Genomic DNA, 12,233 nt, shown 5'->3' on the forward strand with positions numbered 1-12,233 from the left:
GACTAAAAAAAAAAAAAGAAAGAAAAAGAGAACTCTGTGTTTGGCCAGGCACAGTGCCTCATGCCTATAAACCCAACACTTTGGGAGGCAGAGATGGGCAGATCCCTTGAGGCCAGGAATTTGAGACCCGCCTGGCCAAAATGGTGAAATCCCACCTCTACTAAAAATAAAAATAAAAAAAATAGCTGGGCATGGTGGCTTGTGCCTGTAATCCCAGCTACTCAGGTGGCTGAGGCATGAGAATTGCTTGAGCCCAGGAGGTGGAGGTTGCAGTAAGCTGACGGAACAAGACTGTCTCAAAAAAAAAATAAATAAAATATAGAAAATGCTACAAGCATACAGTTTCCCAACACATTATTATAGTGAAAAATTAGAAACAACTTAGACAAATATTCAATGTTAGCTAAAAATTAATAGAATATTCATTTGAGACAATATAGCACAGCCATTAAAAATAAGAAGCTTATAAATAACTACTCTTTAAAAAACAGGATAACCTTGGTGTGGCAGTGTGTGCCTCCAGTCTGACATATGGAAGGCTAAGGCAGGAGAATCCCTTGAGCCCAGGATTTTGAAGCCAGCCTGGGCAACACAGAGAGACTCTCGCTAGAACAAAAAAAACAAATGGGATAAAAACTGTACTTCTGACTTTTTAAAAAGCATATGCGGAGGAGAGGATAACAAAGATATACGTCAAAGTGCTGACAGTAATGTGTTTGGATAGTAGGATCCTGGATAATCAAAATTTGCGGGGGAAAAGCAATTATTTAAGAGGCAAAAAAAAAAAAAAAGAGTTCAATGTGTCCTAATTAAAATCACCAATTTGACAGTTTTCAGTGAGCAACAACAAACTGTTTTTGGTATTTATGAAGATGATACACCTATTTGATGGAACTAAAGGTAATTTTATTTATTTTTTCTCGAGACAGAGTTTCACTCTTGTTGCCCAGGCTGGAGTACAATGGTGTGATCTCAGCTCACTGGAACCTCCACCTCCTGGGTTGAGGTGATTCTTCTGTCTCAGCCTCCCGAGTAGCTGGGATTACAGGGGTGGGCCACCACACCTGGCTCATTTTTGCATTTTTAGTAGAGATGGGGTTTCACCATGCTGGTCAGGCTGGTCTCGAATGCCTGACTTCAGATGATCTACCTGCCCCAGCCTCCCAAAGTGCTGAGATTACAGGCGTGAGCCACCGCGCCCAGCTAACTAAAAGTAATTTAATACATACATGCCTTTACTGAGTTCTTTTTTTTTTTTTTTTTTTGAGACGGAGTTTCGCTCTTGTTACCCAGGCTGGAGTGCAATGGCGTGATCTCAGCTCACTGGAACCTCCACCTCCTGGGTTGAGGTGATTCTTCTGTCTCAGCCTCCCGAGTAGCTGGGATTACAGGGGTGGGCCACCATGCCTAGCTAATTTTTATATTTTTAGTGGAGACGGGGCTTCACCATATTAGCCAGGCTGGTCTCAAACTTCTGACCTTGTGATCTGCCCTCCTTGGCCTCCCAAAGTGCTGGGATTACAGGCTTGAGCCACCGCGCCCGGCTGCTACTGAGTTCTTATCAAACATGCATGTAAAGTGGTCAGGATGTATTCCTGTTTTTTTTCTTTGTTTTGAATCTTGTATGTGAGAAATGAAGAATAAATGACAAGAGAAAATGAGACTATCTGACGGCTGCTGAAAGGGCAGAAATGAACCTGCAATGGACATTGAAAGTGAGGCCTTTGAAGTAAAGAGCAGGATTGACACTGAATCTGGCCATCTGTACTCAGGGATGAAAAAATTACCTCAGCATTTCTTTTCAGTTCTTCAGCTTCAGCTTCTGTATACTCCATATCAAAAACATCCTCATTTCCAGAGTCCTCATCAGAACCCAATGCATCCACAAAGGAGTTGTTAAACTCTGAAGAATACAAAGACAAAATCTTATAAAATTTCTTGGAATAGACTGGGCATGGTGGCTCACACCTGTAATCCCAGCACTTTGGGAGGCCGAGGCCATTGGATCACCTGAGGTCAGGAGTTCCAGACCAGCCTGACCAACATGGTGAAACCTTGTCTCTACTAAAAATATGAAAACTAGCTAGGCGTGGTGGTGCATGCCTGTAATCCCAGCTGCTCAGGAGGTTGATGCAGGAGAATCATGTGAACCTGGGAGGCAGAGGTTGCAGTGAGCTGAGATGGCACCAATGAAAACCAACCAGGGTGACAGAATGAGACTACATGTCAAAAAAAAGAAAAAAAAAAAAAAAAAAAAAAAAAAAAAAAAAAAAAAAAAAAAAAAAAAAAAAAAAAAAAAAAAAAAAAAAAAAAAAAAAAAAAAAAAAAAAAAAAAAAAAAAAAAAAGTTCTTGGAATAGACATAAGAGAGATACAATTAGGAAGATAAAATAGCTTGAAGTACACATTTTACCATTCTAAGAAAACATAAAACATAGTATGAGGGTCCAACATGCTCAGCCCACTCTGGGGAACACGGGAGACATGGGTAGCTATAAAAGAAATGCTCTTTTTCTTTTAAATATATTTATATGATAAAGTAATCTAATCCTCATAAGAAAGGCATAAAAGTGGAAAAGAATATAATTTTACATATGAACCAATTTTACTAAGTTCTATATATAAGCTATATATGTTAGATTTCAAGTACTTGGTGTCATTAGCAGACATAAATTATCCTCACAGAAAAAGGATTATTAAAAGTCAGTATATTTTTTTTCTTTGTATTAAATCATTTCTTGGCCGGGCAAAGTGGCTCATGCCTGAAATCCCAAAACTTTGGGATCTGAGGCCAGCAGATCATGACCATACTGGCCAACAAGGTGGAACCCCATCTCTACTGAAAATACAAAACTTAGCTGGGATTGGTGGCGTATGCCTGTACTCCCAGCTACCTGGGAGGCTGAGGCAGCAGAATCACTTGAACCCCAGAGGCGGAGGTTGCAGTGAGCCAGGGTTGCCCCACTGCACTCCAGCCTGGCAGCAGTGGGAGATTCCAACCAAAGAAAAAAATCATTTCTTGAAATGTAGCAAAAAAGTAAAGGAAATTCAACCTTTAACTCTTAAATTTCACCTAAGATATACTAAACAAATAAATCCAAGATCTATATTTTCCTTTTTTACATTTTTAAATTTAAAAAATTTTTAAGTCTGGCTCTGTCGCCCAGGCTGGAGTATAGTAGCACAATCTTGGCTCACTGCACCCTCCTCCTCCTAGGTTCGAGCAATTCTCCTGCCTCAGCCTCTCGGGTAGCTGGGATTACGGGCGCCCACCACCACGCCCGGCTAATTTTTGTATTTTTAGTAGAGATGGGGTTTTACCATGTTGGTTAGGCTGGTCTCGAACTCCTGACCTTGTGATCCGCCTGCCTCAGCCTCCCAAGTGCTGGGATTACAGGTGTGAGCCACCACGCCCGGCCAAGATCTATATTTTCTTTAACAATATGTGTCTATTGGAAGCATCCATCTTTACCAATGGTGTTAAGAATCCCAGAAGATAAATAAAATGGTGTTCAATAAAGAATCCCATTTGTATATATATGGTTATTTGCTTTAAAATATAATTAGCTCCACTAAAATCACAGTATAGTGTGATTTACAATCACATAAATATTTAAGAATGAGGCCAGGTGCGGTGGCTCACGCCTGTAATCCCAGCACTTTGGGAGGCCGAGGCGGGTGGGTCACCTGAGGTTAAGAATTTGAGACCAGCCCAGCCAACATGGTAAAATCCTGCCTCTACTAAAAATATAAAATTAGCTGGGTGTGGTGGCACATGTCTGTAATCCCAGCTACTCGGGAGGCTGAGGCAGGAGAATCGCTTGAACCTGGGAGGCGGAGGTTGCAGTGAGCCAAGACTGTGCCACTGCACACCAGCCTGGACAACTAGAGTGAAATTCTGTCTCAAAAAAAAAAAAAAAAAAAAAAAAAAAAGTAAGAAAAAAAAAAAAAAAAAAAAAAAAATTAACTGGGCATGGTGGTGCACACCTGTAGTCCCAGCTACTTGGGAGGCTGGGGTAGGAGAATTGCCTGAACCCAGGAGGTAGAGGTTACAGTGAGCAGAGATCATGCCTCTGCACTCCAGCCCCTGGGCAACAGAGCAAGATCCTGTCTCCAAAAAGAAGACATGGAAGAACCAGGAATCAGGTACCTCTGAAACTGGAGGATGAGGAGGAGATAAAATGAAGATGAGGTAAAAGCTATTTGAGAAACAGATTCCTACATCTACTTCTTCCAACTTTACATCTTATGGACTTCTAATACCTAGTCCACATATTAGTTCTGCCAAATGCCATGACATGTGAACCTTATGCTACTGAATACACTCACTCATGACTGCCCACTGACTTCCCCAGAATAAGCTCTTAAAAATTCATGGGGAAACTAAAACCACATTATGTTCTTCTAAGAGTCTTAACAGTGGCAAAATTATAACTTTTTCATTAAACAGATGATAGATAATTCTTGCTGTTTAGTTTTTCAAAATTAAAAAAAATATATTGTTAGAGATATGGGTATAGATGACAAAAATCATTTTGAAAAAAGCAAGCTGAAGATGAATATAAATGTTAGAATAGTGGTTTCTCCTGGGAGGAAGACAAAAAGGAGGGATATACAGGTAATTTCTAAAACTCTATTTCTTTACCTGGGAGGTATTCAAATTTGTTATTAAAAAACACATTTTAGCCTATAATCCTGGCACTTTGGGAAGCTAAGGTGAGTGGATCACTTGAGGTCAGGAGTTCGAGACCAGCCTGGCCAACATGGTGAAACCCCGTCTCTACTAAAAATGCAAAAATTAGCTGGGTGTGATGGCATAACTGATAGTCCAAGCTACTTCTGAGGTCGACAAGAGAACTGCTTGAACCCGAGAGGTGGAGGTTGCAGTGAGCCAAGATTGCACCACTGCACTCCAGCCTGGACGACAGAGTAAGATGCTATCCCCACAATAAAAACTAACACACACACACACACACACACACACACACACACACACACACTCTCTCTCTCTCTCTCTCTCTCTCTCTCTTTTTATGTTCTTCTATGTGTGATACATTTTACCATTTAAAAAAAAGTAATTAACATGATCTTCACACCTTGAAGACTTAATTCAGTAGCTCTTTTGAGGTCATCATCTTCCTTCTGTTCCCAAGCCTCCTAAAGAGACAAGAACAAAAACTAAGGTATTTAAAGAAGTACTGATTAAACTTATTTAGAGGATAAAATCAGTTTCTTTGGAAGCATTTGCTAATAATGCTTTCTATAACCTTATACATCTTTGGAATATTACCTTTTGAGGAATGTGGGGAAGTTCTTTACTTTTTTCAACATTGTCCTCTTAAAACACAACCTTAGAAGTTAGCTGGGTGTGGTGGCTCACACCTGTAATCCCAGTACTTTGGGAGGCCAAGGAAGGCGGATCACCTGAGGGCAGAAGTTCGAGACCAGCCTGGACAACATGGTGAAATCCCATCTCTACTAAAAATACAAAAATTAGCCAGGCGTGGCAGTGGGTGCCTGTAAGCCCAGCTACTCAGGAGGCTGAGGCAGGAGAATCACTTGAACCCAGGATGTGGATGGAGGTTGCAGTGAGCCAAGATCACACCATTGCACTCCAGCCTGGGTAACAAGAGCGAAACTCTGTCTCAAATAAACAAAAAGTCCAAAGTGTCTGGCACACAGTAGGTACTTAGCAAATTTATGTCTGATTTATAGCATTTTCCAATTTCCATAGTATATAAAAATAAATACTCTCACCATGGCCGATTTTAAGTTATGACATGATAGTGAATGCAAAGTTGGGAAGGGCATATATTGGCTCTCCTGAGTTGATTTTGAGAGCCAGCTCTAACATATCACTTACCTTAAGTCTGTAACAGATGGCAAGATGAACTTTTCCACAAGATATTATTCATAGGTTTCTATTTTTATTCTTGCGGAAGAAACCAAGACACATAGTAGATGCTTGGTAAATACTAAATGAATGCCACTGCCTGTTAATTTTCTGATATATTCGGGGTTCTCTTAGAAAAAAATAGTACCGTCAATATCTCCTGAAATGTTTCAAACTAGATGACTATCTTTATTTTATTTTAATTTATGTTGAGATGAGATCTTGCTTTGTTGCCCAGGCTGGTCTTGAACTCCTGGCCTCAAGTGATCCTCCCACCTTGGCCTCCCAAAGTGCTGGGATTATAGTGTGAGCCACCTCACCCAGCCTAGATGACTATTTTAATTATAAAAAGGAACATGGAAATGTTGAGTATAACAACAAATTTCCCTCATCATCTTCAGAGAAAAGATAATTTACAAATGACACATGAATAAGGAAAAATATAACATTTTCGTGTTAAAAGTATAAGTTTTTTTTTTTTTTTTTTTTTTTGAGATGGAGTTTTACTCTTTTTCCCAGGCTGGAGTGCAAAGGTGCAATCTTGGCCCACTGCAATCACTACCTCCTGGGTTCAAGCAATTATTTTATACTTAAAAAATATTTATTTTATACTTTATTCAGAATAAGTCTACTCTGAAACCAAAAATCAAGACTCTCTTTTAGTTATTAACAGAACGACGCAGGTATAACAAACTAAAGACACTTCCTCTTACGACCCTATCCTCACAACTGAGAAGTTTTAATTGAGTCAGCTGATAAGAAACAGTATACATGTCTTTCATCTATGAAAAAAGGAGGTGGTAAATTTTTTCTTTTTATGCACTAAAAAGAAATTTTTGCTAAGAAATCAGACCTTGGTCATTTATATTAAAAGTAAGTCTTGGCCAGGCACAGTGGCTCACGCCTATAATCCCAGCACTATGGGAGGCTGAGGTGGGTGGATCACCTGAGGTCAAGGAGTTCGAGACCAACCTGGCCAACATGGCAAAGCCCTCTCTCTACTAAAATGCAAAAATTAGATGGGTGTGGTTGTGTCAGTAATCCCAGCTACTCTGGAGGCTGAGGCAGGAGAATTGCTTGAAACCAGGAGGTGGAGGTTGCAGTGAGCCAAGATCTTGCCATTGCACTCCAGCCTGGGCAACAGAGCAAGACTACGTTTCAAAAAAAAAAAAATCAGTGGGAGAACCTTTTAAAAATCCAGGTTAAAAGAAGATAGATCTAGATGCCCAGACCACACTCCAGATCAATTATATCAGGGGCAGAACACTCCAGTGTTTTTTAAAGCTCTCCAGTTAATTTGAATGTGTAGTTAAGATTGAGAACCACTGGTCTAGAGAAATTAGGTATTTTTTTCTTTTGAGACAGAGTCTTGCTCAATAGCTGAGGCTGGAGTGCAGTGGCGTGATCTCAGCTCACTGCAACCTTCTCCTCCTGGGTTCAAGTGATTCTCATGCCTCAGCCTCCCCAGTAGCTGGGATTATAGGCATGCGCCACCACACCTGGCTAATTTTTGTATTTTTAGTAGAGACAGGGTTTCACCATGTTGGTCAGGCTGTTTTGAACTCCTGACTTCAGGTGATCCACCTGCCTCAGCCTCCCAAAGTGCTGGGATTATAGGTGTGAGCCACCATACCCAGCCTAGATTTCTTTTTTTATTCTTTTTTGAGACAGTTTTGCTCCGTCTCCCAGATTACAGTGCAATGGCATGATCCTGGCTCACTGCAACCTCTGCCTCCTGGGCTCACGCAGCCACCCAAGTAGCTGGGACTACAGGTGTGCACCATCGCGTCGGGCTAATTTTTGTATTTTTGGTAGAGACAAGGTTTTGTCATACTGCCCAGGTTGGTCTCAAGCTCCTGGGCTCAAGCAATTTGTCCATCTTAGCCTCCCAAAGTGCAGGGATTATGGGCTTGAACCCTATCTGGCCAAATTAGATTTCTTTCTTTTTTTTTTGAGACAGTCTTGCTCTGTTTCTCAGGCTGGAGTGCAGTGGCAAGATCTCGGCTCACTACAACCTCCGAATCCTGGGTTCAAGGGATTCTTTTGCTTCAGCCTCCCGAACAGCTGGGAATACAGGTGTGCACCACCACACCTGGTTAATTTTTGTATTTTTAGTAGAGATGGAGTGTCACCATGTTGGCAAGCCTAGTCTAGAACTCCTAGCCTTAAGGGATCCACCCGCCTTGGCCTTCCAAAGTGCTGAGATTACAGGTGTGAGCCATAGCACCCAGCTTAGATTTCTTAATCTGATTATCTGATGAACCCAAACCAGGCCTCAAACTAAACCCACCCACGCATTCTAGGGAGTCTTGGTAGATTTTTACTAAGATGACTTGGATTGCACAGGATCAGATAACTATGAAAAGTCCGACCTGTAAGTCAGATCCTATTGCCTATAAATCTGATATTTCAGCTAACTGTAACAGTGCAAATCAAATGGCATAAAGTGAACACTGAAAAATAGGCTACTACATAAAGAAAAGAGAAGAGGTGGCTGGGCATGGTGGCTCACGCCTGTAATCCAAGCACTTTGGAGGCCAAGGTGGGCGTATCACCTGAGGTCGGGAGTTTAAGACCAGCCTGACCAACATGGTGAAACCCCGTCTTTAAAAAAAAAAGAAAGAAAAGAGAAGAGGCTGGGTGTAAATAACTCATGCCTATAATCCCAGCACTTTGGAAGGTTGTGGTGGGAGAGCTACTTGAGCCTAGGAGCTTCAGACTAGCCTAGGTAACAGTGAAACCCTGTCTAAACTAAAAATTAAAAAATTAGCAGAGCATGGTCGGTGCTCCTGTGATCCCATGTACTTGGGCTATCTCAAATAAACAGAAAGGCAGATAAATGTTCTAATACCTAAATCTGAAAATTAGATTTTGGATAATATTTCTGATAATTCTATGTTCAAATAATTCATAAAAATTTATATTCTTAGAAAATGACCAAAACAAATATACCTTAAAATATTATGATAAAATCATGGTGGTATACTGGCTATTTCTATAGTTGATAAAATAATGTTGGACTGGGAAGTCAGGCATGGTGGCTCACATCTGCAGTCCCAGCAGTTTTGGAGGCCAAAGCAGGAGGACTGCTTCAGCCCAGAAGTTCAAAACCAGCCTGGGCAACATAACAAGATCCTGTCTCTAAAAAATTAAAATTAAAAAAGAAAAATAAAAAAGAAATTTAGACTAGGAATAATCTATAATGTCCCATCCTGGTTTAGTAAGCAATGAATTATAGTTATGAAAAGTAATCAGCAATACATTGTATTTCATTTGTAGTTTCAAAAAAAGAAAAACTACCCATATACCTGTTTCAAACACAGGTTGCAGTGTGGTGGCATGATCTCGGCTCATTGCAATCTCTGCCTCCGGGGTTCAAGAGATTCTCCTGCCTCAGCCTTCCAAGTAGCTGGGACTACAGGTGTGTGCCATTATGCCTGGCTAATTTTTGTGTTTTAGTAGAGACAGGTTTTTGCCATGTTGGCTTGGCTGGTCTCCAACTCCTGGCCTCAAGTGATCTACCCACCTCAGCCTCCCAGAGCACTGAGATTACAGGCATGAGCCACCATGCCCTGCATCAAACAAGTTTTTTTTTTTTCAATGATTTACTGTATGTAAATCATCTGGAACAATGTCTGACACATAGTAAGCACTGAACACATTAGTTATTATTATTCTATTTCTCAGGAAAGATAAGTACAGAGAAAGTAGCAATATAAATATCTCTTACTTGCTCTTGAAGGCTCTGAGCCAGAGCCTGCTGAAGCTCTTGCTCTTCCCTTTCACGTTCCATATCATACTGCTGAAGCCAATCAACCTCTCCCTGAGATCCTTCTGGAGTTTTGTTTTCTTTATTCTCATCACAGTCTTTAGTTATCTCAGTGAAACTGGCAGGATCTGAGGAAGCAGAACATAACAATTTGGAAAATCCTCTCTAATAAATGGAAAATTCTGAACTAGGGTGACACCTACTGTTCAAAAAGTATACCCTAATTTCATCTATAATTTGCTTGGGACATACAATTACATCTTGCTACCTACATCTACGTCAGGGTTGATCAACCTCAGAGCTATTGACAGTTTGGGCAGGACAAGCTTTTGTGGGGTGAGGTGAGAAGAGTATGTCCTGTGCATTGTAGAATGTTTAGTAGTGTTTCTGGCCTCTACCTACTAGATGTCAGTAGCATCCACCCTCTACAGTTGTGATAACCAAAAATGACAGACATTACCGTATGTCCCCTGGAAGGCAAAGCTGCTCTTGGTTGAGAACAAATAATCTACAGTAATGGTTCTAAAAGTTAACTGATCATCAGAAACATACTATGTAAAGATGGGGAAGAAAAAATAGCCACAGGTCAGTGTCACTTGACCAAGGACATAAAATATTGTTTAGAGGAAATGAAGTAGGAATTAGGCCAAAATGATCAAACTACTATTGAGATTTTCCTTTTTTTTTTGTTTTTGAGACAGTATCTTGCTCTCTCACCCAGGCTGAAATGCAGTGGCATGATCTTGGTTCACTGCAACCTCTGTCTCCCAGATTAAAGCAATTCTCGTGTCTCAGCCACCAAGTAGCTTGGATTATAGGCATGCACCATCATGCCCAGCTAATTTTTGTGTTTTAGTAGAGATGGAGTTTCACCATATTGGCGAGGCTGATCTCAAACTCCTGACCTCAGGAGTTCCGCCAGCCTTGGCGTACCATAGTGCTGAGATTACAGGTGTTAGCCACAACGTCTGGCCGATTTTCCCCATTACACTCTAGGTTGAACAAGTGTTTTCACATTAATAATCAAACAAGCACTGTATATATTCCAAAAAGAGCTAAGTAAAAAGTAGTAAGTATTGTACAAGTGTATGGCAACATACAGTGAATTTTTAAAACATTCAAACATTCAGGGAGGTAAAAAAATTACTCTTTCAATTTTCTTTTTTTGTTTTTTTCTCAATTTCATTTCTCTCTCTTTTTTTTTTTTTTTTGAGACGGAGTCTCGCTCTGTTGCTCAGGCTGAAGTCCTGTGGCGTGATCTCGGCTCACTGTAACCTCTGCCTCCCTGGTTCAAGCAATTCTCCCACCCCAGCCTCCCAAGTATCTGGGACTACAGGTACCCACCACCATGCCCGGCTAATTTTTATATTTTCAGTAGAGACAGGGTTTCACACCATATTGGTCAGACTGGTCTTGAACTCCTGACCTCAGGTGATCTGCCCACCTCAGCCTCCCAAAGTGCTGGGGTTACAGGCATTAGCCTCTGTGCCTGGTCAAGTGAATATTTATTAAAAGAGGAAAGGAAACTCAATTTATTTGGTGCAAAAATCCAATGGTTCAAAACATTATATTACAGATAATTCCAATTAAACACATAAAAAACAATTATCCTAGAGATTTCAATAATTTCTTCCTTTCCTCCATTATTGGAGGAACAGCCATGGCCTAGAAGGGGCAACTTGGAAGTCTACATGACCCTGCTTGTCCCTCCCACCTAAGCCTACTGAACTGGGAATGAATGATTTGACTCAACCAATCAGATTATCTGTTTTGGAAATTTGGAACTGAGATATACAAAGTTAGCTGATGATGAACATTTCAAGTGGAAGGAAGATTTGGGGGTTGATGTTGCTATTTTACTTTTATCATCAAAACATACTAAAAAAAGTGACATAATTTTTCTTAACCAATAATTTTGAGCACTCAAGAGAGAGCAGTACAGACTTCAGGAAGATATCATGGAGACTGAGAAAACAAACGGTTATTACAGAACTGACTAGTAGCATTTAGTGCCCATTTAAGAGTGTAGTCAGCCAGGCATGGTGGCTTACCTAACACCAGGAGTTCAAGACCAGCCCAGCCAACATGGTGAAACCCCATCTTTACTAAAAATACAAAAAATTAGCTGGGTGTGGTGGCAAGTGACTGTAATCCTAGCTACACGGGAGGCTGAGGCAGAAGAATTGCCTGAACCCAGGAGGCGGAGACTGCAGTGAGCCAAGGTTGTGCTACTACACTCCAGCCTGAGCAACAAGAGCAAGACTCCGTCTCAAAAAAAAAAAAAGAGTGTAGTCATGAGTCTGAGGAACATCCATTCAACACAGTTTTGTGATTTTCTTCAGCAGTGTGGGTGCAGGTATGGAAAAAGTAACTAGTTGAATTGGGAGTTTGGGTTTTGTCAGGCTACTATGGCAGAAGAAAAGAGGAAGGAGATAAAAGGATAAGAAAATATAGCATGTAGTCTGAGTAAGAAAGGAAGTAATGATAAGAGAGAGGTGTTGAACAGCAAAAAATAAGAATCAATGAGTTGGCAGTCTTTTTTTTTTTTTTTTTGAGACGGAGTCTCGCTCTT

General features: G+C 40.7%; 1 protein-coding gene across 9 annotated transcripts in view; it reads right to left on the bottom strand.

Moving 5' to 3' along the window:
• Positions 1-12,233, bottom strand: part of USP37 (ubiquitin specific peptidase 37) — a 105,233-nt gene that overhangs the window by 7,824 nt on the left and 85,176 nt on the right. For 8 of the 9 annotated variants that reach the window (XM_037740826.1, XM_017535139.2, XM_037740825.1 and 5 more), the window contains 3 exons: positions 9,623-9,789; positions 5,096-5,156; positions 1,788-1,903 (listed from right to left, as the gene is read on the bottom strand). In XM_037740826.1, the coding sequence (XP_037596754.1) occupies positions 1,788-1,903; positions 5,096-5,156; positions 9,623-9,789 (344 nt within the window). The remainder of the gene's footprint in view (positions 1-1,787; positions 1,904-5,095; positions 5,157-9,622; positions 9,790-12,233) is intronic. The other variant, XM_017535142.2, reaches the window with a different exon arrangement.

The sequence above is a fragment of the Cebus imitator genome, unplaced genomic scaffold (assembly GCF_001604975.1).
Source record: "Cebus imitator isolate Cc_AM_T3 unplaced genomic scaffold, Cebus_imitator-1.0 Scaffold91, whole genome shotgun sequence".
In the NCBI taxonomy this organism is placed as follows: Eukaryota; Metazoa; Chordata; class Mammalia; order Primates; family Cebidae; genus Cebus; species Cebus imitator.